The sequence below is a fragment of the Eschrichtius robustus genome, chromosome 20 (assembly GCF_028021215.1).
Source record: "Eschrichtius robustus isolate mEscRob2 chromosome 20, mEscRob2.pri, whole genome shotgun sequence".
Lineage (NCBI taxonomy): Eukaryota > Metazoa > Chordata > Mammalia > Artiodactyla > Eschrichtiidae > Eschrichtius > Eschrichtius robustus.
Genome location: NC_090843.1, coordinates 1016702 through 1042031, shown reverse-complemented (window position 1 = coordinate 1042031; position 25330 = coordinate 1016702). Strand labels below are relative to the sequence as shown.

The 25330-nt window shown below is 39.9% G+C and overlaps 1 protein-coding gene across 13 annotated transcripts in view; it reads right to left on the bottom strand.

Annotated features, from left to right (window-relative positions):
* Positions 1–25330, bottom strand: part of CEP112 (centrosomal protein 112) — a 414548-nt gene that overhangs the window by 330931 nt on the left and 58287 nt on the right. For all 13 annotated transcript variants that reach the window (XM_068530225.1, XM_068530226.1, XM_068530227.1 and 10 more), the window contains 4 exons: positions 14591–14677; positions 11933–12032; positions 9083–9201; positions 2737–2880 (listed from right to left, as the gene is read on the bottom strand). In XM_068530225.1, the coding sequence (XP_068386326.1) occupies positions 2737–2880; positions 9083–9201; positions 11933–12032; positions 14591–14677 (450 nt within the window). The remainder of the gene's footprint in view (positions 1–2736; positions 2881–9082; positions 9202–11932; positions 12033–14590; positions 14678–25330) is intronic.

Here is a 25330-nt window from a genome sequence, read left to right as displayed (position 1 = left end):
ATAAAATAAATACAGCAGAAGGAAATCTACTAAAAAATTAATTGGTAAGAATAAGATCAGAATGGGAAACTATCCTAGGAGCAGAGGATAGGAAGAAAATACAAGGAGATAGAAAACATAAAATAAGACCCAAGGGCTTCCCTGGTGGCGCAGTGGTTGAGAATCCGCCTGCCAGTGCAGGGGACACGGGTTCGAGCCCTGGTCTGGGGGGATCCCACATGCCGCGGAGCAACTGGGCCCGTGAGCCACAGTTACTGAGCCTGCGCGTCTGGAGCCTGTGCTCCGCAACGGGAGAGGCCGCGACGGTGAGAGGCCCGCGCACCGCGGTGAAGAGCGGCCCCCGCTCGCCGCAACTGGAGAGAGCCCTCGCACAGAAACGAAGACCCAACACAGCCATAAATAAATACAGAATAAATAAATTTAAATTACTTATAAAAAAAAAAATAAGACCCAAGGAGTAGGAAGGATAGATCTCTTTGAAGGAATAATGTATATAAATTTCTCAGAGTTAAAGAAAAATGAAAAAACACAAATTTGAAGGGCTCAAATAATGCCCCCAATACTCATACCTAGAGACACTGGAGTGACATTTAACACATACAAAATCAAAGATATCTGCTGATGTTTGAAACTGCTTGTGTCCCTCACTTGAAAACCGTCCTAGCCCACACGCGTTTTCTCAGTTTCTCTCTTGGTGCTGCTCCACTGTCTTCTGGAATGGAATGCTGAGGTGAAGACACCTGAGGACAGCTCAGCATTTTTCCCCTTATAGCAAGTGACCTGATTTTTTGCTGCTTTCTCTGTGGTGGGAAGTGGGGAGAGGGTTACAACCTGGCCCCTCACGGGCCCCCCCAAGGACGCACTCTCTGCACACCGAGAGCTGCTGCGCTAAGAAATCCCAGCTGTGCCCCCGTGTCCCAATCCAGGGGCTGCCGTTCCCTCCGGAGGGTAACCTCCTGTCTTCCGCTGAGGTGGGTGAGAAGCAGGATGTCGGGGAGAGGATGTAAAGAGCTGGCTGGTTTTTGCTGTTAATTGTATCATTAAAAAAGTTTTGCTGTGGGACATTTCAAACGTGCAAAAGCAGGAGGAATGGTATAACAAGCCGGCTTGTGTTCCTCGCCCCAGTCCCACATCTAGCTGCGTCTTAAACCACCCAGCTCTCCACGTGCTGAAGCAGCACATGCACCCCGTCTTCCAGAGGCGAGCAGTACAACAGGTCCTGAGCCCCTGGAAGGTCCACGTGTAACTCGGTTTGCTTCTTAGACTCCCCAGTGCCGAGGTAGGGTCCTGCTCTCTTGAACCGGCTGGGTCAGCTCATCCATCGCCTTTCCAACTCCAGAACTGTATCGCTCTCACACTCTCTTTGTCCTTCTGGTTACGCCTTTTTCTTTATCCCTTTACTACCATTTTTGTGGGAGGGAATGGAGGCCAACACCAAGTTCAACCTGCCATCTTCAAGCAAACATCGATTAGCTTCTTGAATTGAGTACTTTCTCATGTATATGGCTCTCTTGATTACTTTTCTTGTATGTTACATTTTCAAAGACATTAACAATTATCTATTGAGCACTTATTAAATAACTTATGTATATTAATTTATTTAATACTTTCAACGACATATGTTACACTTTACTACTACTGTTACCCTATCTGACAGATGAGGAAACTAAACATTTGAAGAGCTCGCATGGTACTCAAGGTTTTAAGGATCTGGGATTTGAGCCCAAGACCGAAAGCCCAGGCTCCAAATCACTGTGGATCCTGCATCCCATTTCTTTAACCCTCTGAGATAGGCCCTTCAGCTGGTCTAGGGTCTCCAAGACATGCCCGGGTAATGGACTCTTGCTCAAATTCCACAGCTTTAAATTCAAGGAAGCACTTTGGACCAAGCCAGGCTGGCCTGGGTGAGCTAAGTGGTCAGGGAAGGATACAGGGCTCCATACGCCACAAAGCCGTATCATGTATCAGAAACAAGACTGACAAGGTGCACTTGCCCCAGACGTGAGGAGTCCTGGCCCAGGGGCCCCTCAGGCCACCTGCCCAGGCTTCTGTATCTCAGGAAGTCAGCTGAGCTTCTAAAGGCTGACAACATTCACACCCTCAGACCTACCCTCTGCAAGCAGTGCTCACTGAGGGGGCTCTCAGGGGTTCCCCGTCTTCCCTTGGAGAAAGTTACTGTCTCCTGCTGTGCACTACAGTGCCCTCCCTCTGCATCCTTTTCGGAAGGGGACTCTGGGGCTTACCCATGTGGTATCCGTGTCTGGCTCCTCGGTCAAGACAAATCTACTAAGAAGACCTGTCTTCGATCGCTCACACTACTCCTATCTCCAATTTGACTGTCTTCACACTAGCATCTAGCACACTAGACGTTTTCAGAAAAACAATCAAGTCTTCAGTTAAAAAGACTGAAACAAACAATAAAACAGAAATAAAGAAAGAAAAGAAATTATCTCTAGGTTGAAAGTCAGTGAAGAAAACAAGAAGAAAGATTTGTTAAGGCTTCTGGGGGTTTAAAAAAAACAGTGGCATCAAACAATCCAGAGTGAAATCCCACGGCAAACTTCAAGAGACCGTCCACTGTCGCACATAAACCCGTGTCGAGTGGGAAGGTGAGATGTTTTCTTTTAATTCTGTAACATACTTATTTATGCACTGCACACATCCTGCAAGCATGGGGACATGCAGATGAAGAGGACAGTTTATAAACGCGACAAGAAAAGAAGAAAAAACACTTACTGTGGACTGTGTCTGGGCCATGTATTCGCCCTCCATTTTGTGCAGACGTGCGTTTGTGTCCTCTAGCAGTTCTTGAATGTTTTCAGTGTGCCGCCTCTGAAGTTCAAACTTTTCCTTTTCCATTTCTGCTACAGCATTGTGGAGCTACATGGTGAAATCAAAAACTGACTCTTTCACTACTATTATAGAATAGGCTATTTTGCAATTCAGAAAAAAATGTTTTCCTATATTTCTCTATTTATTTATATAGTGACCTGAACAACAAAAGATATAAAACTCATAAACAAACATTCAAAGTAAAGATATCAGGTAAAGAGCATGATTAAGAAACAATTTTTTGTTTACTTTCCTGAACTGAAAATTGTAATGGATAAACAAATATTAAAGGGAATTATCCGCCTCAGGTAAAAACAGTACATAAATCAGACAGATAATACAATGCGTCAGCTAAACAACACTAGTATTAGCCTGAAATCAGAAAACAGAAATATTTATAATACTGTTATTGTTTAGGAATATTATCTCACTGTCTGTATTTTCATCTTATTTGCATGAAATTTTGCACAAGAGTAATGTTAAAAATGCTTTATCCTTTTTTTTTTCACTTACCAGAATACTTATGTTTATGTGCATATTCATTTGACAAAAAAAAAAAAAAAAAGCTTTATCCTTCACCCTAACCCCCAATGAGAAACTATTTTTATCCATCCCATAACCTATACAAAAGTGCACACAAAGATGGTATTTATAAATCAAAGAGAGTTCTCTAGGGAGAACTCTATGTCCTCATGCATACTGATCTTTTTTTATGAAGATTATGTATACATGTTTAAACGGATGAAACTCTAAAATATCGATGTAACTGAGGTAAGGAAACCAAAGTTCAAAGGACAGGTTCCAAAGGGAGTTGAACACCTGTGCTCCCAGACTTGTGGGCGTTTGTTCACTTATTTTTCACGGGAGGGGAATTCAGAATCTAATTCCTCTCCTCTGCATCCAATCCCAGACTCATTCAAGGTTGGGTGGGGGGCAGGAGCCCAAAATAGTCTAAAAGATACCCTTTACTTCCCATTCATGAGTAGGCGAGACAGACAAGGGTATGACACGTGCACAGAGACCTTATTTGACTAGGAAGGTACTGGAGGGACAGGGAAACCCCTGAGAGGTGGTGGAAACGAGAGGAGAAGACCGGCCATAACGCCGCCTGTTAGTGGGAAGGGTCCCAGGAGCTTTCCTTCTAGTTTCTGGCTGAACGGGAAGAGCAAGGATGGCTCCGTAACAGCCATACAGAAGATCCTGGGGTTTCACAAATTTAACAAATGCAATTTTGACTATTTGTGAGTGGTCTCCCAAATCACTGATATGGTATATTTCTTTGCCAAGGTATACGTTTTAAACCGGTGTCATGTCTGGTCTTCAGAAGTCAGTCACTTGTCTGGCACGGGACTGCAGCCAAGCCCACAGCGCCTGCACCTCAGAGCTGCTTCGCAGCTGCTGACCGACGTGCACAGCAACACTGATAAAGGGTGTAAAGGAGTCACTTGGAAGGTCGCGGTGGTTTCTTCACGTGTGTGGTCCCCCAAACGTCCCACGCCACACGCCGCCTGAACGTCAAACCCCTGCTGTGCACAGGGGCCCATGAGTGCGGCGCCTTCTCGGGGGCACCGCCGTCGCTTTCTCAGGCCGGTGCCTGCTGCCCCTGGGGCGCGTCTGCAGCCAGCCTGAGCCCTTTAAAGCTCACCCGGGAGTTTAGAGCGGAACCCACAGGGTGAGCGCAGCCAGAGCACAGTATGCTAGAACTTGCTTAGCCGTTTGAGGAGGGGACAGGCGCACTTGGCCTAGCGGTCTGACTGGGGACTAATCGCGCGCTCCGTCAGCCCTGGGCAGCCACCGGGTGTCTGTTCTGGACCATCCGCGGTGCTCAGGCCCCAACATAAATGGTGTCGTCCAAAGAATACGGTCGGCCCTCCGCACCCGCAGGTCTCACATCATGGACTTAACCAACTAACTGCAGAGCGAATTTTGACTGCATCCGTCCAACACGTTTTATTAGCATCTACCATATATCAAGCAAATGCGTCACCGAGAGCTGCCCCAAGCCTAGCAATGAACTGGAGTCCAGGTCACTCGGCCCGGGAGCCTTTAGAGGGCAAACATTCCCCTGAGGCATAAACTGCTTAAGCAGCAAATATTATTAGGTATGTTCTAAAGTACAAACCTTGCTAAGCCATAGGATGCCATCGTGGCCCTGACAATAAGGGGATCTATAAACCCACAAGGAGATATTTTAGCCAGGGTTTGGCAACAGGTTCAGGGGCTGCAAAGGCCCTCTCAGTATCCTACAGATTGGTCTATAACCTGGACATTTGACCACGTACTTGCCTCACGCCAGAGGAGGCCCAGAGGAACCAGGAATCTGTCCAAATAGAAGAAAAGGTATCGTAAAAGCCAACAGGTTAATGGTGTAGCCACTTTGGAAAACAGTATGGGAATTCCTTGAAATGTTAAACACAGAATTAGCACATAACCCAGAAATTCCACTCTTAATTATATACCTGTGATATAACAGAAATATATATATATATATATATATATATATATATATATATATATATATATATATATATATATATATTATATATAGGTCTCTGCCTGCAATTCCTGGCTCTGAGGTCCTATATCCCTTGGGATTTCCTGGGTGACTGGGTGGGCTCCTGGGCAGCTCCAGGATGGGGGCTGGTCACCCAAAAGACCAAGCCATCCATGATCAGAAGCCGGGAACTTTCAGTGCGCCCCCATCCTCCAGGAAGGGGAGAGGGGCTGAAGATTACATTTATGGTCAATCATCCCCATATAATAAAGCCTCCATAAAAATCCCAAAAGTACAGTGTTTGGAGAGCCTCCAGGTGGGTGAACAGCTGGTGCCGGGACAGCAGTGTGCCAGGAGGGGGCGGGAAGCTCTGCGCTCCTTCCCACATACTTGGCCCTGTGCATCTCTTCACCTGGCTGCTCACCTGCATCTCTTATATCCCTTACAATAAAATGGTTAAATGGTAGAATGTCAGTGAGCGCTTCCCTACGTTCTGTGAGCCATTCCAGCAAATCATGGAATCCAGGGAGGAAGTGGTGAGAACTACTACTTACAGCCGCTTGGTCAGACGTACAGGCAACAACCTGGGACTTTCGATTGACGCTGACGTGGGCGCACTCTTGTGGGACTGAGACCTTAACTTGTGGGATGTGATACTGATTCTAGGTAAACAGTGTCAAATTTAATGGATTATAGGACATCCAACTGGCGTCAAAGGGAATTACTTGATGTGTGCAAAGCCCACACATTTGGCATCAGAAGTGCTATGAGGGGTGAGGAAAGGAAAATGCAGGCCGTGCTTCTCCCTCTTCAATAGCCAAGACAAATGAAAACACAGGTCCACACAAAAACTTGTACACAAATTTTCATAAAAGCATTATTATCCAGAAAGTGGAATCAAATGTCCACCAACTGGTGACACGTGGTACATCAACAAAATGGAATATTATTTGACCATAATACGGATTGAACTACTGATTCATGCTAAAACATGGAGGAAACTTAAAAACATTATGATAAGTGAAAGAAGCCAGTAACAAAATGCCATGTATTGCATGATTTTATAGGCCAAAGTGTGGAGACAGAAAGTGGATGAGTGGTTGCAGAGGGTAGAGGAAGGGAGCGTGGGAAGAGAGTGACAGCGGGTACCAGGTATCTTCTGGGCTGACAGGAATGCCCTGGAAACCATACAGCGGTGATGGTGGCAGGACCTCATGAACAGACTGAAAACCACTCAACTGTACACTCTAAGAGGGAAGATTTTATGGCATATGAGTCGTAACTCAATTTTTAAAAAGGCCCATAGATTAGAAACAGCATGGTAGAGCCAGGTAACTGGCAAAGCTTTGTGCAGCTAGTAGCGAAGTGTAAGGAGGGGAGCAGGGCTGCGACAAAGGAGGAGGCTTCAACGGTGGCCAGCGTCTCAGTCACGCAGAGCCTCGAAACCTAAGGGCCGTTGGGAACCCCTGGGGTGATTCACGGTGACGAGGAACACCAGATCTGTGTTGCAGAAAGACCGTCAACATGGCTGTGTCATGGGGCACGGACTGAGGAGGTGCCAAGGGTCCAGTTACAGCGACGGAGGCCAGAGACACGGTCTCCAGACCTAGGGGAGGGACAATGCGAATAAATCACAACAAACAGAACAGAAGCACGAGTGACCAGGCGTGAGAGGTGAGGCAAAAGAAGAGTGTGCAGCAGCCGAGCAGACGCCACCGCCACCGGGAACAGGGAGAAGGGGAGCCTTAGGAGGGGGCTGCTTCGGCAACAGAGGAAGAAGAGGGAGTCTGGGGAGAATGATGGAATTTAGGTCAAGGAGAGACCCATCTTTTTTCAACAGCTTTATTAACGTTAGCAGCTTTATTCACATACCATACGGAGCACCAACTTAAATCAGACAGTTCAAGGGTTTTTTGTATGTTCACAGACTTACGCAACCATCACCAAAATCAATTTTATCACCCCAAAAGAACACCTGTGCTCTTTAGCTATCATGGCCCTCGTCTCTCCGTCTCTATAGATTTGCCTATTCTGGACATTTAATAACAAACTGAGTCATAGAATTGGTCTTTTATAACTGGCTTTTTTCACTTAGCATGATGTTTTCAAGGCTCACCCATGGTGTAGCGTGTACCAGTCCTTCATACCTGTCCCCTGCCCAGCAATATTCCATTGTATTAATATACTACATTTTATGTATCCACTCAGCAGTTGATTTCTACTTTTTGGTTTTCATATGAATAATACTGCTATGAACATTCATGTATAACTTTTTGTGCAGACACGTGTTTTCATTTCTCTTGGGTATGTAGGTAGGAAAGGCATTGCTGCGTCAATCATAGGATAACTCTAAAAAAGCTAAAAAGGAGAGATCTTAACTAGGTAGTTGGATACCTGGGCCTTAAAGTGAGAAATGTAGGATGGAGATTTCTGCGAGGGAGTACACACACACATACATACACACACACACATACACACATCACCTCACCTCACCTCACCTTGGCGGTACAGATACTCCACATTTTCTGAATGGCTGACCACATAAATCACAATGTACATCTATCTTCTGCTTATTCATTTTTGGCACCTACGCTGCTTGCGCCAGGCACTCATCTCTGCCCAGATTTACATGCAACTGTACTTCACAAAACAGACCTTTTACCACATTCGCGGTGTTTCACATCCACTAATCACCGTGTAACTTTAAGAAAGAGCTGCTAGTCCAGCTGAAACCATAAAACGTACCCTTGCGCACGGCAGGAGACAGAGACTCTTCTCTGCAAACACCAGACAACTTAAACTGGGGAAGAAGGAACTAGGGGAAAGGGAGTCAGGGGCTACTATGAACACAATGGACCTGATGCAAGCAGAAAAATATGCCAAATTCATAGAAGAGATAAAACCACTCAAATGAAAATGCAACTAGAAAAGAGCTAAGCCTGCCCCTCTGAACACGGGCCCTTCCCAGGCTGGCACTGAAGCTGCCACAGCCAGGACAGATCAGACCTGTGGCTGCCTGGGGAGGCATCAGAGCTCTCAGGAAAACAGACTGAACCCAGATTAATCGGGGACTATCCGGAGGAGGAGTTAACTGCAGATCTTTATCACAGAGCTCCTCAAAAGAAGTAACATACTTCTTTCCTCTTACATACATACTGTGATGTCGACTGATGGCTAAGGGCTCCTAATGAAAAGTCCTACACATGACTATGTAAGACTCGTTCATCATGAGCATTTTTTACATTACTCTTGGCGCTGCTGAATTTTATGAAAATATTTTTCGGAATTAAATGCTCCTCCAAGAATAAGCCATCCACTACTGATTTTTGTTTACATCAAAAACAAATTTATGCTACAAATATTGTGTTACCTGAGATTCCAGAAAAGAAATGATCCAGGGCCTACATCCAAAGTTTAAACAGTTTAACTTCCAAAAACTACCTGCTGTTACATCCCTGCTAATTTTGCTTAAAATCTACTGGCTCTGACAAAAAATTCAGAACCTTAATTAAATTCAAGAATTCTTAAAAGTAACCTTTCTAAATGAAAACTAGTTTATAAACCATTAAACTTCCAGAAAAAATATACCAAAACACGAACAGCTATTTCTAGTTAGTCTAGAATATTAAGTTATTTTTATTTTTTCAAACATTTCTGTATATTTTGTGAACACCCATTATTTTTATAATTAAATTTGTTCCGTTAAAGTATAACCCTTTATATTTTTCCAAAACTATGTTATTTTATGTAGCTTACCTTTTTTTCCCAATCATTATTCAGAGATTCTGTACTTTGTTCACATATCTTTTTTAACTCTGCAATCTGGTTATCTTTGGTCTCTCTAATAACTTGACATTCACGTATGAGGGTCTGAACTGTCAAAAAGGATGAAAACATAGTTAAACCAATTCTAGCTACCACGTTAAGAGTCTGATGATAATAAAAACATAGCGCACCAGTTAACAGATCATTCCGTTTCCCTCCAAGTCTTATCCGTTCTCTGCCCTAAACTCTCTCGTACTCTTTCCTCTCTTCTTCTCCACTTCCACCACCACAGCCTTGGCTGAATCCCCCGTTACTCACTCCCCCGACAATGTGAACAGTGTGCTGGCCTCGGCATCATTCCCCTCCAGTGGATCCTCCACTGCTGTGAAGAGGTCCTTCTACAGTGCAGACCCTGTAACGCCACCCGCAGACTCAAAATCACCCCGCAGCTCCCCCCCCCCCGCCCACAAGACGACGGCCAAAAGCCTCTGACGTGGAGATCAGCTCCTCGTGATCTGGCTGCTTTCTGGCCACATCTTTTGCCACTTCCATATGTTTAAACTCATGAACGTACCGGCCTATCTGCAGATCCCTGAGGCCATGTCCGCTCCTGCATCACGGCCCAAATGTGATCACTGATCTACCTGGCATGCCCCAGCCTTCCCTGCTGCAACACTGCGCATCGCTAGTCTCAGCCCAAGTCGCGCCTCTTTATGGACCGTTCACCAACCAGGCTCCTCCTCTTGCAGGGGCAGAGAGAAGCTCCTCTTTATTCCCAGTGAACCTCATAGATTTCTCCTCTAAGTCACTTATTACATTATGTGTTATAGTAGTTTACTTGCTTATTTCCTGAGGAGAAAGATATTTCAACTTTTTATCTACAGAGCAAAAGAGTGGCGCAGAGGCAAGTACTCCCAACTATGTGTACTGAGTGCATAGATGAAGGGCCGTCATTACAACATGCTGCTGCTGGACACACTAAAATCGCTGCCAAAGTTTGTGTGACTAAAACAAAATACGCTTTAAATTATATAAAAGATTTCCCTTATAAATCATTTAAATTTCTATCCTCTTTTTAAAAATGCTTTCAACTGTCATTGATTCAAGTGAAAATGTGTTTAATATATTCATGTCATCTGGATGGCAAAATAAATTCAGCTGTGTATTTGCTTGAATGCAATATTTTCTTAGCTTACTGAATATATTTTTATTCACTTACTTCAAGATAGCAAAATTTTCATAAACATTTACATAGAAATTTCTTTCACTCTTATTTCTCAACTGTGCAACAAATAAGGTGAGAAGAAGAAGAATCCAAGTTAACCTAGTATTAGTCTAGCATCTACAACATTTTGCTTCACAATTCCAAAATTAAAACTAAGACCTCTTTGCAAGTCAAAAAGCCTTAGGAAATAATATTTTTAAACCTTAGGCATGTTTAAACTGCCTGGTTTGAATCAGGGTGAAAAATGAAAACCTAGAAATGAATTTTAAATATCTCTATAGCCACTGGAATTTGGAGCGGCTCAAGGAAAACCTCTCCACTTTCCTCTTACTCATCACCTACCTCTTATCATTCACCAGACCCTTCAAATTTTCTTCTTCCGTCCCATTCTCACTACTCCAACTGCCATCGTTCAGATATTCTGGGTCCTCATCATCTTACACACAAAATTCCAGAAGCATGGAAGCATAACATCCTTGAGTTGAAGGGACTTCATATATATTACTTATCTAATGGCGCCACTTCATAACAAGTAAGCCGAGGCGCAGAGACGTGCTGATGTGACACAGCAGACGCTGAAGAGCAGGTCTGGGATCAGAGACCAAGCTTCCTAATAAGTGGGGTGCTCGCCTCTCTCTCCCTCTCTCGCTCCCCCCCCCCTCTCTCTCTGTCTCTCTCTCTCTCTCTCACTCCATTCTGCCTCTGATTATTAGAACAGACTGGGAATTGGCCTCACCATGTTTTCCACACGCCCACTGTTACCAGACTACTCCACCCAAAATATGAGGTCCTAAACCTCACCTCTCAAAAATCTTCTCTGACTCCCCAGCATCTATGGGATAAACCTGAAACTTCTAAATCTGAAATTCAAGGTCATGCTTAGGTCACACCAAGTCACCTATCTTAATCTTTTCAGTCGGTCTCTTAATGTATAGGATCCCCACTCTAGATACATGGTTTTGCAGCACCCCTTCCACAACTTACCAATATCACATTCCTACCCCAGTCCCTGGAACGCTTCTCTCAACTAATCCAATCTTACAAAATATTTTCAGCATTCTCCCTAACGACTGTCTGTTGCATTTCAATGTTTCAACCTATAGTCATAGTCAATTTAACACTTGATTACATGCTTTCTTTTCCTTCATAATGAAAGTGTAAATGGGGAATACTTTTTAAATGTTTGCTCTGTCAATCATAATACTAGCATATACTATAAGGCATAAAGTAGATACTTAATGGAATGAATTTTATTAGACCAAAAGGAGTAATTTCTCTAGACTTCCTTGTGAAAGCCAGTAAGTTCTAATTCTATGACTGACCTATGGCAGCTCCAGCCCAGGGAAGAGGGAGAGAATTAAGAAGGAGTGACAGTTACAGACTCTTCCAAATCTGTAACCAAACCAACCACCATTGCTACCCACCCCCCTACACACACACACACACAGTTTTTCTTAAGTCCTATAGAAGCTCACATCAACAGATCAACTGATGGAAACCCACATAAACATTCCCTTCTCATACTACAAAAGGTCAGAAATAAAATTTTACTTTATACAAGCACTAAAATAAAATGGAAGTGTTATTAAAAGGTTTATGTAACAATACAACATCACCTTTCTTTTCAAGTTTTCTAATAGTCTCCTCCATTTCATTTTGTTTCTTTTTGTATAAAGTTTTCACTTCTTCTATTTCATTATTCTTTCTTTCTAAAATCTGCAAACGAATTTAAAATATTTTAGTATACGATATTGTTTTATGTATGGAACACATATTTTTTTTAAAAAATAGCACAATATTTTTGCAAGTCTATCTCAGCTAATCCCATAAATGGCTTCCCAAAAAAGATGAAAAAATTATACGTTAATGCATTGACAAAATATTAACTACACTAGAATAACTGATTACCAAAAGAAATGTTATCTGCTTTGAATTTTCATGTCCCAATTCTTAAGGAGACTGTAAATGATAAATTAGGTGATCCTCTAAAATATACTTCAGAGATTAAGCCGTCACAAACTAGCAGAGAGAAGCCATCAGAAACTTGATATGTTGATACAGTACAATTCACCTCCCCACCACACTGGGACAGAACATCTGCAGACACGCACATCCCTGAACCCTCCCACTAGTGTTCTTCTATCACTTTCATGCACAAAACAAGAATTCCCAGACACATGGGAACATGCGATGCAATAGGCTTCTTTTATATTTAGTTCTGCTATTGGGAATCAAAAAAGTCAGCTCAAAATATGTCAAAAATTGCATGGATATTTTACATCCTTAATTTATATTGTGTCAGAAGTTTTTAAATGAATCATTTAATAAACTTAATTATGATTATATGCTTCTAAGTACATCTACACGCAAAAAAAAAAAAAAAAAACTAGAGAATAACCAAAGAGTAAGAAAGTTTGCAAGCAGAAAAAAAAATGTGCTAACCAAAGGGAAAAAAGAAAACCAAATTGAGGCAGAAGTATGAATATCCACGTTTCTTGTGGTTGAGGTGTATTTCCTATATACCCAAATTCAGTTTTTTAAAAAAGGTTATTCATCAATGTCTAACCAACTTTTTCTTAATTGCCAGCATTTTACTTTACCTTTCATTGTTTTAGTCCCACCTCTAAGAAATAAGAAAAGGAGATAGTTTGAGCCCAATGTCCATAAAGAAGCAAAAAAGGAAAAGAATGTATGAAAATAGATAAAACACTCTCAATTTTATTACTTCCCAATTCCTAACACTTAGAAAATGGCATACATGCAACAAACTGATAAATATACTTTCCAAATCTAGCATGAGGTCAAGGATTTTATTTATATTTTACCTGGCATTTCAAACTAGTTGCACTGCTTTCTTTTTTCATGCAGAATTTATTTTAAAAGAGAAATTCCTGGAAAGGATTCTATTATTAAATGTTTTTCTTAGAATAGAGCTTTGTAACAGACATACCAAGAAGCCTATTTCAAATTCGATTACCATGATTTTCCCAAATATATTTCTATATTTATTTATCTTATACATCAATAGGTTCTATTTCATTTGGACATATACATATGCTATATTGAAATTATATTACTGAATCTCTAACATATCCATGAAAGAGAACTGTTTTTCTTGAACCATTTAAAGTAAAGTAAAATACTAGTAAGAGCAGAAAGTAATATTTGCCTTTAAAATTTGAATGGAAAAGAGGAAAGGAGAAGGAAAAGGATTCAATATTTTTTCTCTTTCTAATTTTCAGCCAGTGGTTTCTGTCTTGTTGCTCTGAAAGAAGGTGAGCCAAACACGCACCTGACTAAATACTCGCATGCTCTCAGCTCTACGGAAGCATGGGCACGTGATGCTGTGGCCTCAGCTCCCTGTCTCCACCTTTGTCACTTAACTCTGTGAAGCAGGGTCACAGGCTTAGTTCCAAAACAGACAACACCAGGTTTCCATCTGGATCAATTTTCATGAGTTACAAATTCATACATCATATATTAAAATTATACATTATATACCAGTACATTTTTAAAATCAATACTAAACTATAGTTATAAATTCAAATTCAATGTACAATAATTATAAATTGATGACTTTTGCTGTGCTCATTAAGAAGAAAAATTATACTTCAGAGTACAAATTGAAATATTGTAAGGCATAAATCCCAACGAGCTACTGAAAAAAAAAAGCCTACATTGGCAGTGCCAGCATTACAATGCACGCAGTCTATACCAAAGAGAACTAAATACAAGGGTTTCTTTTTAAATTAAAGGGGAAATTTTAGGGACTTCTCTGGTGGTCCAATGGTTAAGACTCTGCACTTCCAATGCAGGGGGCGTGGGTTCGACCCCCGGTCGGGGAACTAAGACCCCACATGCTGCGAGGTGCGGCCCATAAATAAATAAATAAAAAGAAAGGAATTTTTAATTGCCAGAAAACAAAGAATCTTAGACCAAAACAAACTCTAGTATTTACAGTTGATGTCTTATTTCGGCCTTTATGAAAGGTAATGATAGAATGTAAAGGACTATAAGAAGACCAGCCTTCCAACAATAGATGAAGAAGAACTAAAAGGTCATGTAAACTATAAGGATTTACATAAATACATCTGTTTAGCAAGTGAAGTTTAAAGACCAACTTTTGCTAGGATATTAATTTAGCAAATCCCATTTATAAGATAGACTCCCATAAGTACATAAATAAGTGGATGGATGGATGGATGGATGGTCGCAAGACCTAGAATATTTCAAATATTCAATATCAATAAAATAATAAACTGTATATACCCTACCTTCTGAACATCAGCATCATGTTTCTGTTGCAGTTTAAGTTTCTCTTCATGATATTTAGCTTCCATCATTTTTGTTTTCATGTCCAACTTCAAGGAAAATATTTCAAAGGTGTGATTAATTTACTTTTCCCTTTGGCAAAAATACACAAATTAAAATAACTACCTATATGAAAGAGAGTAACATTTTCCACCTTTACCTTATAGCCACTAGTCCAGGAATCATACTACATATACCAATATGTTGGTTACATTCTTTGATTACTTCCAAGCTAATTAAAAGTCTTTTGAATAAATCTCACTTGACAGGCAAAAGTGAAAATACCGAACTCAGATTCATCAGTGATCCCCAGTCCACTCCACCGCCAAAAAGCAGTCATTTTAAAGTGATATTTTGCTAAATCCACTTGGTATTTTAGCCTTTGTTTATTATTTTTCAATTGAGTAAGTCTCTATTCAACTTTTTACTTTTTTCTTTTCTCATATCTACGTACTCATTTCTAAATGCTCTTATTTACCTATATACTTAAATATAACAATTGTGAATGAAGGTCCATATAGGCATATCACTGATAATGCACAGATTTTCCACTTCTCTCTCCTGGAATTACAGACTCCCACTACCTCAGGGCAGTGACTTTATCTCCTTCCAGCATCCATCAACAACTCCTAGCCTCCTCAGACTGACACCTAACCCACCAGTGTTCTGAGCAAAGCCAGCAAAAATGTAACCAACACTTGTTAATGATAATGAGTGCATCTTAGGATTAAAAGAATAATAGTGACAGGTTTTAAGAAGAACAACAGAAAATTTATCTTAAATGTGAAAGTATTTGACCTGATTCCTTACTATTTAAAAGAGTATGTACATTGGAGTCTGACAGGCCTCATTTTTAACTCTAATTCTAATCCCACTAGACATTAACTGTGGTGACTTTGGGCAAGTCACCATTCTGAGATTCTATTTCCTCTTCTAATAGTTAAGGATAATTATCTTACTTCAGTGAGTTGTGAAAATTATATTCAATGACATCATTTAAGTAACCATAGTCAGTACAATGATTGGTACAAAGTAGGTATGCAAAAAAAATCAGTCTACAACCTTCAGGAAATTTTGCTTTTAAAATATTAGAAACATACTGTCAAAACATTTTCTTGAAAATTTTTGAAATATATTACATATTTTTCAATTACTGTTTTAAATAAATAATGAATCTGAACTAATGATAAATGTGCATAATCAAATAAATATATCAAAATGAAATTTTACAAACAAAAGCTAACATAACATAAATTCATGGCATTTGCGACAACATGGATGGACCTAGAGGGTATTATGCTAAGTGAAATAAGTCAGACAGAGAAAGACAAATACCCTATGATCTCACTTATATGTGGAATCTAAAAATCAAAACAAATGAACAAACATGACAAAACAGAGTCATATATACAGAGAACAAACAGGCAGCTGCCAGAGGGGAGGGGGTCCGGGGAGGAGAGAAATAGGTGCAGGAGATTAAGAGGTACAAACTCTCAGTTACAAATAAGTGACTCAAGGGTATGAAAGGTATGATGTGGGGAATATAACCAATAGTTATGTAATATTCTTGTACGCTGACAGATGGTAACTAGACTTACCATGGTGATGACTTTGAAATGTATGTAAGTATCAAATCGCTATGCTGTGTACCAGGAACCCACATAGTGTTGTGGGTCAATTATACCTCAAAAACAAACAAACTCATAGAAAAAGAGATCAGATTTGTGGTGACCAGAGGTGGGGGTGGGGGGAAGGAGGACTGGAGGAAGGTGGTCCAAAGGTACAAACCCCCAGTTACAAGACAGACAGCTGTCAGGGATGTAGTGAGCAGCACGACAAAGAGAACGGACACCGCTGTGCGCTACAAATGCAGGTTGTTGGCAGACTGAACCCTAAGCATTCCCACAGGAGGAAAACAAATGTTTCTGTTTCTTTAACGTGTCTCTGTGAGATGACAGATGTTCACTACGCTTACTGTGGTCATCGTTTCATGATGTGTGTAAGGCGAATCATTATGCTGTGTGCCTTACACTCATACAGTGCTGTGTGCCAATTATATCTCAATAAAACTAAAAGAAAAAATAATAAACGTTATGAGTGGCAGACAGGGAGGGAGCGGTCCAGTTACTACGCAAAAGGATGAAATTCTGAACGTTTCCATCCTCTGGCTTCTAAGTCACGCAATAATCCTTCCTCATTTTAGCAAAAAGGGGGCTGGGTGATCTATGTCCACCTGAAGATCCTCAACAGAAGCACTGGGGGTCTACTGTAGAGGAATCTAACTCAAAAAGCAACATGACAAAGCTGGGCAGATGCCGGAGTCACAATTCATTGCTGCAGCCTTCCACAGCACCTCCAAGAGAACATGTCAGGCCTCAGGTTCCGAGGTCCAGCCCTGAACACCACGTGACCGTGCGGCCACGGCCGACACCACCGCCTCCACCCGCTCTGCCTCAAGCTTGGTTGACCCGGTTAGGAACAGACGCCTGGCGCCTGCCTCAGGAATCCACAAGCTAGAGAAGAAGCATTCAGATTCTCGCTCTCAGCCAGTCAGCTACGTTGGGGAACAAACCCCAGTTCTCGAGGGGCAGCAACCAAGAGAAAGCGGATGAATCCAGGAAACAGAAGAAAGCAAAGCAAATACACAAATCAGCACACACTAGAAGCCACACAGCATCTGAAATAGGAAGGAAGCAGCTTCAATGGTCTCCATGAGACGAGCCTTACTTGAATTCAAAAGAATTTCTGTATTCCTGTTTACTTTAGGTAGCTTCATGAATCTCTGTTCTTGTAACCAAAGAGATCTATCTAAATTCTATTTTTCTGGTTTAACTTTTTACTTTGGTATAATACTAAACTTAAAGAAAAGTTGCAATAATAGCACAAGGAGCTCCCGTATACTCTTTAGCCAGATTCACCAACTGTTTACATTTTGCTTCATGTGCTTTATCATTTTATACGTATATCAACATATATATAATACAAATTATTTTCTGAACCATTTGTGAGGAAGCCAGAGACATCATCCCTAAAGACTTCAGTGTATGTTTCCTTAAAACAAAGACTGTCTTTTATAATCACAGCAGTCATCAAAATCAGGAAATGTAACATTAACACAATAATATTATCTGATGTACAGTCTATAGTCGAGGTTTATCAGTTATCACAATAATGTCATTTATATCTATTTTCTTCACAATCCAGGATCCAATCCAGGATGACACATTGCCACTAGTTGTCATATCAACGTATCTCCATTAACTGGGAAAAGCCTTTCTTTGTATTTCTTGACCTTGACATTTCTGGAGAGTACAGCCAGTTATTGAGTGTCCCTCACTTTGGATTTGTCTGATGCTTCCTCATGATTAGACTTACCAGATTTTGGCAAGAATGACACTAAAGTGATGCTGCGTCCTTTTTCATTCCATCTTATTAGGAGGTCGGTTTGTCCCAATATTGCCAATGTAAGGTTTAATAACTTGGTTAAGATAGTGAACATCAAGTTATCACAAGGTGGTATGATAGAGAAAGTTTCTCTACTGACATCCTTAAAAAAAATTTTTTTTTTTAACTTAAAAAGAGTATCTCGGGCTTCCCTGGTGGCGCAGTGGTTGAGAAGCTGCCTGCTAATGCAGGGGACACGGGTTCGAGCCCTGGTCTGGGAAGATCCCACATGCCGCGGAGCAACTAGGCCCGTGAGCCACAATTACTGAGCCTGCGCGTCTGAAGCCTGTGCTCCGCAACAAGAGAGGCCGCGATAGTGAGAGGGCCGCGCACTGCGATGAAGAGTGGCCCCCGCTTGCCACAACTAGAGAAAGCCCTCGCACAGAAATGAAGACCCAACGTAGCCAAAAATAAATAAATTTAAAATAATAATAATAATAATAACAAATGTTCAAGTACAATTGGTGTCTTTAAAAAAAAAAAAAAAGGGTATCTCTTCCCTTGACCTCGACACCACAGAATAGCTCTATCTTTCTGCCCTATACTCTACGACATGATTCGTGATAAATCATCAGGATTACAACATGGAAACAATCTAACTAGTACAGTATATAAAGGCAATACAGGATACAGGATATAGACATAACTATAAATGTAGATAGCTATACATATGTGTGCATCTTTATACACATACCCACAGGTGTATGGAAAAGACATTAAACAGCCTTGCTTAGTTTAGTTTAACACAAAAGACTGAAACTGAAAGACTGACTATAACACTTCTAATTTGTTTGACCTCCAAGTAACTCGATTACAAACAACATTTAAGTTTTCCTTAATTGAGCTCAGAATATATGCTATCAATTTCAAACTTAAGAAGAAGGGAGATCTACTTCAGGCTGTAATGGAGTAACTAGTACCGACCTCACCTCCCACTATTAATAGCCATCAAACAGGATAAAATTTGTGAAGGAACCATTCTCCAGTATTAGAAACTGGGCAGTGCAGTAAATCCTGGCGTCCTCCTAAGCCGAGCCCCACTGTCATTCAGGCTCTCTGCACAGACACAACAGCCAAAGCCCAGCTAGAACTGCAGCCCTACTGAACCAGGATGGCAAAGGCGAAGAAACAACTGAGCCTCAATGACAGAATCTTCAGTGTCGGGCTAAGGCAGAGGGAGCCACGAGGAGTGTGAACAGAGAAGCCCCTCGTAAAGCAGTGTGTAAGAAAAGGGAGCGCTCTCCTGTCCCATTTTAAAGTCCTTGCAGACTTGCTCTCACCTTGATAGCAAGCCTCTAATGCCAGAGAGGTTTGGTTTGGAGCTGACGTATCCCTCTGGGCCATCTGCCCCCAACAAAAGTATTTTACCGTGAGAATCATTGGGATAAACGGAAGAGGAAAGCCTCACCTCACTGGACCAAGTCCCTAGGCAATATGACCAGAAGGTCCACTCAGACAATGACTGGAACCACCCCAGGGCTAAACCACCTACTTCTAGAAAAGGAAGTAAAAGCCACCAAGAGATGGTGACAGCCCCACAGGGTAAGGGGAGTGTGTGACAAGCCGTTCTACGGATAACCGGCCGCTAAAGCAAAGGCACTGCAATTGGGCAGCTTCACTTTGAAGAGGGCTTTCCCACGAGCTTCTTTAAAGAGAACTTCTGAAATTTCTGCTTAGAAAGAGCTTAAAAAATTTTATTTACAAAATCCACTGGGCCCCATTTTCTCTGAAGTATTTCCTTCAAAGAATAGCTCTGAGGTTGGACATTCCTACCAAATGAATAAAGCTGATGAAAATGCTCACTTACTTCATGTAAAAGTATTTCCTTGGGTTTAAAAATATCCTGCTTACAGTGTAACTAATTAGATTTTAGGACTATTACCAATGTCATTTTACTCAACTGAATATTCACAAATTTTGGATTGAGGGTTTTTTTAAAGGAACACTTACCAATCTATTCACTCAGACAATCAACATTCCCTCTTACAGAGAAGCAGGTTTGTTATTCAAAATCCTACTTTTTACTATTACTAGTTTTCCATATGCAAGTTATGTTTAACATTTGAACTGAAATTAGCAGAGGGACAAAATAGCATAATAACCTTTAATGAGTTTGTAAGGAAACTAATGTATTAAAGTTACTTAGATAGGAATCACTACACACTTTAAAATACCAAGGAACAACCTTCAACGTTATTTCAAGGCTTTCATGTTGACCGACTACCTCAACCATGTCTAAAGGAACAAAATGTACAAAACAGCATGACTTATTTTCACGCAAAGAATAACTCTACAACTTGACAAGTTTTAAATGATGTATAAAATGTAGCCATTGTAATATCACTGAAATATTTTGTGTGCCTTATATTGTAAGGCACAAAAGGTCAAAGCATGACTGAAGCCAACCATCTCTACTGCATGGTCAAAGCATGACCGAAGTCAACCATCTCTACTTCCAAAGTATTATCAGCAACACAACCCAATGATGTGTTTGCTCAGTCACACTTTCTTTCTACATCTCAACAATCATCACAGCAAATTACAGAAGAAGTGATTTATAAAATAATCATCACTCTACTTACTCAGATACCTAATTGTTACAATCATCTTTTCAGAGAATTCTATTAGTTACTAGTCAGAGGAAATTATGGTGTCAGTGATTAAGATTCTTCCTGATTAAAATCTCCAGTGTATCCTACTCTCAAAATGTTCATTTGTAATATTGCATAATGCCAATTGTTATTCATTGTGCTTATTTATAAGCATAGCACAAATAACAATGTGTCTCCTTCTCTTGTTATCTTACCACTGGGGCTTAGAGATGTATGAAATCTTCCTAAACAGTACTTTCTAATCTCCTCGGAACTCATCACATTAAGGGAAGACGTGATATTTAAACATACAGAGTGTATGCTGGTATTTTCTTTTTTCTAATTTTTAAAATTTTGTTCATACATCATACATGAACACAATTTACATGAAACATAGAGATAATCATATTACATACTGAGTTTTTGTTTGTTTTGTTTAGCTCCTCTGTACTCCTTGGTATTCCTTTCCTTTTTTTATTTGATTCTCTCCCTCTCCTCCATCAACACCTGCATGGGGTATGGAATACGGACATTAACAACGGAGTATATTTTCGTAACTTCCGCCATGCTCACAGAATCATATATAACTATAAAGGGGCAAAATGCATGCACCAGTACGGGGGTTTGTGGCACAGACTAGGCGGATCCCCAGACATTTATTTTCCTCTTCTTCCTTTGGGGCCTCACTAACACCACCAAACTTGGGCTGGGCAGACGGCTGCTCCACATGTAAGTATGGTCAAGGGGGATGATGGGACAGAAATGATGCAGGCAACTTTGATGGACATATTCTTTTAGAAGTGGCTTTCTCTCCATCCTCTTTCTTTCTGAAGGATCACGCTTAAAAGATAAGGCATGGGTGAGCAACCGAGACCTCAGGTGCAGAGACTGAAGCTGTGTGCTGAGGATGGAGAGGTTCCCCACCAGCCTGGGTCCCTGATGACATCATAGAGCAGCACACTCCCGACATGCCCTGCACTGTTGTATGAGAGCTAAGTAAATTCCCTTCTTTAAACTGTTATACCCTTAGCGATATATAATTTTTTTTTATTATGAATGTTTCACACACAAAAATATATGTTTTCTACACCTTGCTTTTCTCTCTAAACGATATCTCATGGAAATCACTCTAAAAACACCTGCTACAGTTTTTTTCATTCTTTTAAATAGCTACCAACTATTCCTTAATGAGGAAAAAACAAAATTTGTTCAACCATTCTCCTTAATGCATATTCACTTTATTTTCAGTCTTTTTCCACTTCAAACAACACTGCAAAACATTCTCATATATGAGTCCAACACACTTGAATTTTGATTTCTATAGGGTGGATTCTCAAAAGACATGCCAACGGTTCAATGGTGGCTATATCTTAATAGGTTTTGCCCTCTGTTATAGGCAAATTCACATTTCCACCAAGAGTAGATATCTCACTACTACTCTAAGTTGCATTTCCCTGAAAACTACTGTGTTAGCCCCTTTTCACATGTTTTGGGGCCTTATGAATCTGGTCTTCTATGAAATGCCCTTTCACAATTTTAATCCACGCTTCTGTCTGTCAATCAGTAAAACCTGGTATGCTGTACACATTAAGACACAGTCTGTCTCAAATATTTTCCCCAAATCGATTATTTTTCTATTGATCTTTTGTTGTATTTTTTTTACCTTACGAAGTCTTTACTTCACTTGAGTCAAATATTTCTATCATTTCTTTTATACGTTCTGGGTTTGGAAAGGTTTTTGGGTTAGAAAGATCTTCTGATGTCAAGATTCTTGTTGTTTTGAAACTTTTTTTGTCTGGGCCTCTACAGGTTAAAGGTACATCCAGAATTTGTTTTTGTTTATTTTTGTTTTTAGAAGAGAGGACCCAATTTTATTTTCTTCCAAGTAAATGAAAGGTTGTACCAGGATCATTTACTAAATAAAAGTCTGTTCTCAATGTATTAACAATGAACTTCGTTAGTACATTTTTATTTTTACGGGGACTTGATTTTTTTCTTGGAATGTTCTTTTTGGTTTTAACCATGTCGGGACTGCCTAATAAAAGCAGTTGAGAAGTATTCCCTCCTCCTCCACAATCTCTAAGAACCTGTGTAATACTGGAATATAGTTCTTCCTTAAATGTTTCCTTACAGAAATACGTAGTTGTAAAGTGGAGTATTTTAATACCTTTTCTGAATAATTGTTGATATTGTTTTTAAGTAAATCAATACTCATAAGTGCTAGGTTTTTAAAGTTACTTGCATTGTAGAATATGAAACTTTTCACACTGTCACAGTAAGTTCTATTGGTCTATCTTGAACTTGGAATGGCTCTTTTACCTATGCGTGATTTTATAACATCATCCATTACTCATTTGGAAAACATCAGTTCAATGAGTTATAGAGATTTCCAAATATTGAAAATTTCATTACATAATATAAAAACTTCACACTGTTTCATATCACCACAGATCTCATTGGAAAGGTCTTAGTATTGGAAAGTTCTCGAGCTCACAGTGACTGATACAAGGTTGCCAAAATCCTAATTTGTATTAAAAGGTCAAATTTTATCACCAGCAGCAAGTATGGTCAGTTGTTTTGCTTAAAGTGACAGGCTCAATTTGTTCATTTTCGAGAAAATGTCTGATAATATCCAAGTCCAAATAACCATATTTTGTCCCTCAGTCATTCTTTCAAATAAAAATGATATTCCACAAGAACAGCAGCTATTGCAATTCATAACTGAAAAAAAGCACACAAGGGTTTTGCCTCTGGCACGTTGATACGCACTTGGATATGAACCATAAGTTCTTTATACATGGTTCCGTTCCGTCACTCAGATATCCATAAGATGCATGTTTGAGGTACAAGATTTAATAAAATTAATAATTTTCTACTTGCTTCACCGAGGACATTCTTAAATAAGACTGGTAATTTTTCCCTGTGAGCATGTGACAGTGAAGAATATGCCTACCAGTACAATTTGGTGCCACTGCCTTGATGTGGGTTAGGATATAGTTTTACCCAGCACTGTGTTCCCAACTTCAATGCAAGTGTCAATACAGTAAAAAAATAAATAACATTTTTAAATTATTACAAAAATAATTTTGACCTCATAGACCTCATGAAAGAGTCTTGGGGACCACAGGGTTCACAGCCCACACTCTGAGAACCACTGCCCTAGAGAAACTCTTGTACATGTGTGTCAGGAAACATGCACACGATTGTTCATAGGGTTACTGTTTGCAAAAGTCAAAAATTAGAATAGATTCATCGACAAAATGGCAAGAAACTGTGGAAGATTCACTGAATAGAAAGTAATGCAAATGAAGCCAACTATAGCTAAATGGAGTAACAAGGATGAACGTCACCCACATACTATTGAGCAAAAAAATATGTGAAGTTTAGTTTCATTTAAATGAAGTTTAAAATCCACTAAAACAAATATTTTCATTTTTAAGAATGCAGGCATTGGTGGTAAAGTCAAGTTTAAAAACAAAGGAGGGAAATTACCAGAGAAGTCAGGATAGCAGTTACTGCTGGGGGAGATGGATGAGGTAAGATGGGGAAGAGTCAGACAGCAGGCTGCTGACGTCTTGGCAATGATCTCATCCTTGCCTGCATGCACTTTCCAATGGTCCTCCTTTGTGTAATTATTTATTATAGTTTGTAAGACTGCGTGTATCTGAATGCTATAGTCATAAGAAATGTTTTAAAATATAAATTCTCTCATTTATTACGTCAGTGACTGTAGATTACATCATCTTGGATTTATTTAAATTCTACATTTAACTAGTAGATTTGCAAAAGGAAAAAATGCCTAATTGGCATTCTGTGTAAGAAAGAAGCAATATCCCTTTTTAGGCAATGGGTGGGAACATTCAATATGGGTGGAGGTGAAGTTCAAAGGAAATACTCTATTTCACAAAAAGAGCAGTTTCTACTGTCTGTTCTCTGAAAACTGATGGTTGCTCTGAAAATTGATCTCCCCTTGTGTTGTCTCTTCTTTCATTTTCAGTGACAACGGTTTTCCAAATGGCTTAATCTATGTCAGAAATCTTTTTTAAGAATACTAAAAAAAAAAAAGAACCCCACTGCTTGATGGTGCTCAAGGTCACACAATTCTGTGATGTGGATATCACAGGAAATGTGTTAGCAATTACAAAGGCAAACAAGTCCAAGTATGTTTGTGAATGACAGACTAAGGTTAAAATAAAGGATCCCGGTCACCGAACGTCTTCCCGTAATGCCAAATAAATTGAGAAAAACTTCTAATCTTAAAATATTTTATAGGTGTGTTTTTACCAATCAAAAGAAAACTATTACAGTTCTTCAACTCTAATAAAATAATATTGCACATATTACTCATTTAACATCTAAGGTATTTTCCACAGTTATAAACTTAAAATGGAAGTTGTGTTTTATAAAGTTTGATTTCCAAAGGCTAATTAAATATTTTAGGACTCTCTAAAGCATCAAAAGAATTAAATCATTTATTAAACACAGACAAATTCTGTAATCTGTATAGAATTTCATGTCACTCAATTCTCTCCACACTTACTGCATTCTTAAACTTAAGCATTTCAACTTCCTAAATTTTGATTTTATAACATTAAGAATTGACTAACCTAGATTATCATCACTACTCATAGTAAAACCCTGTGAAATGGATCTGAGATTTAAATACAA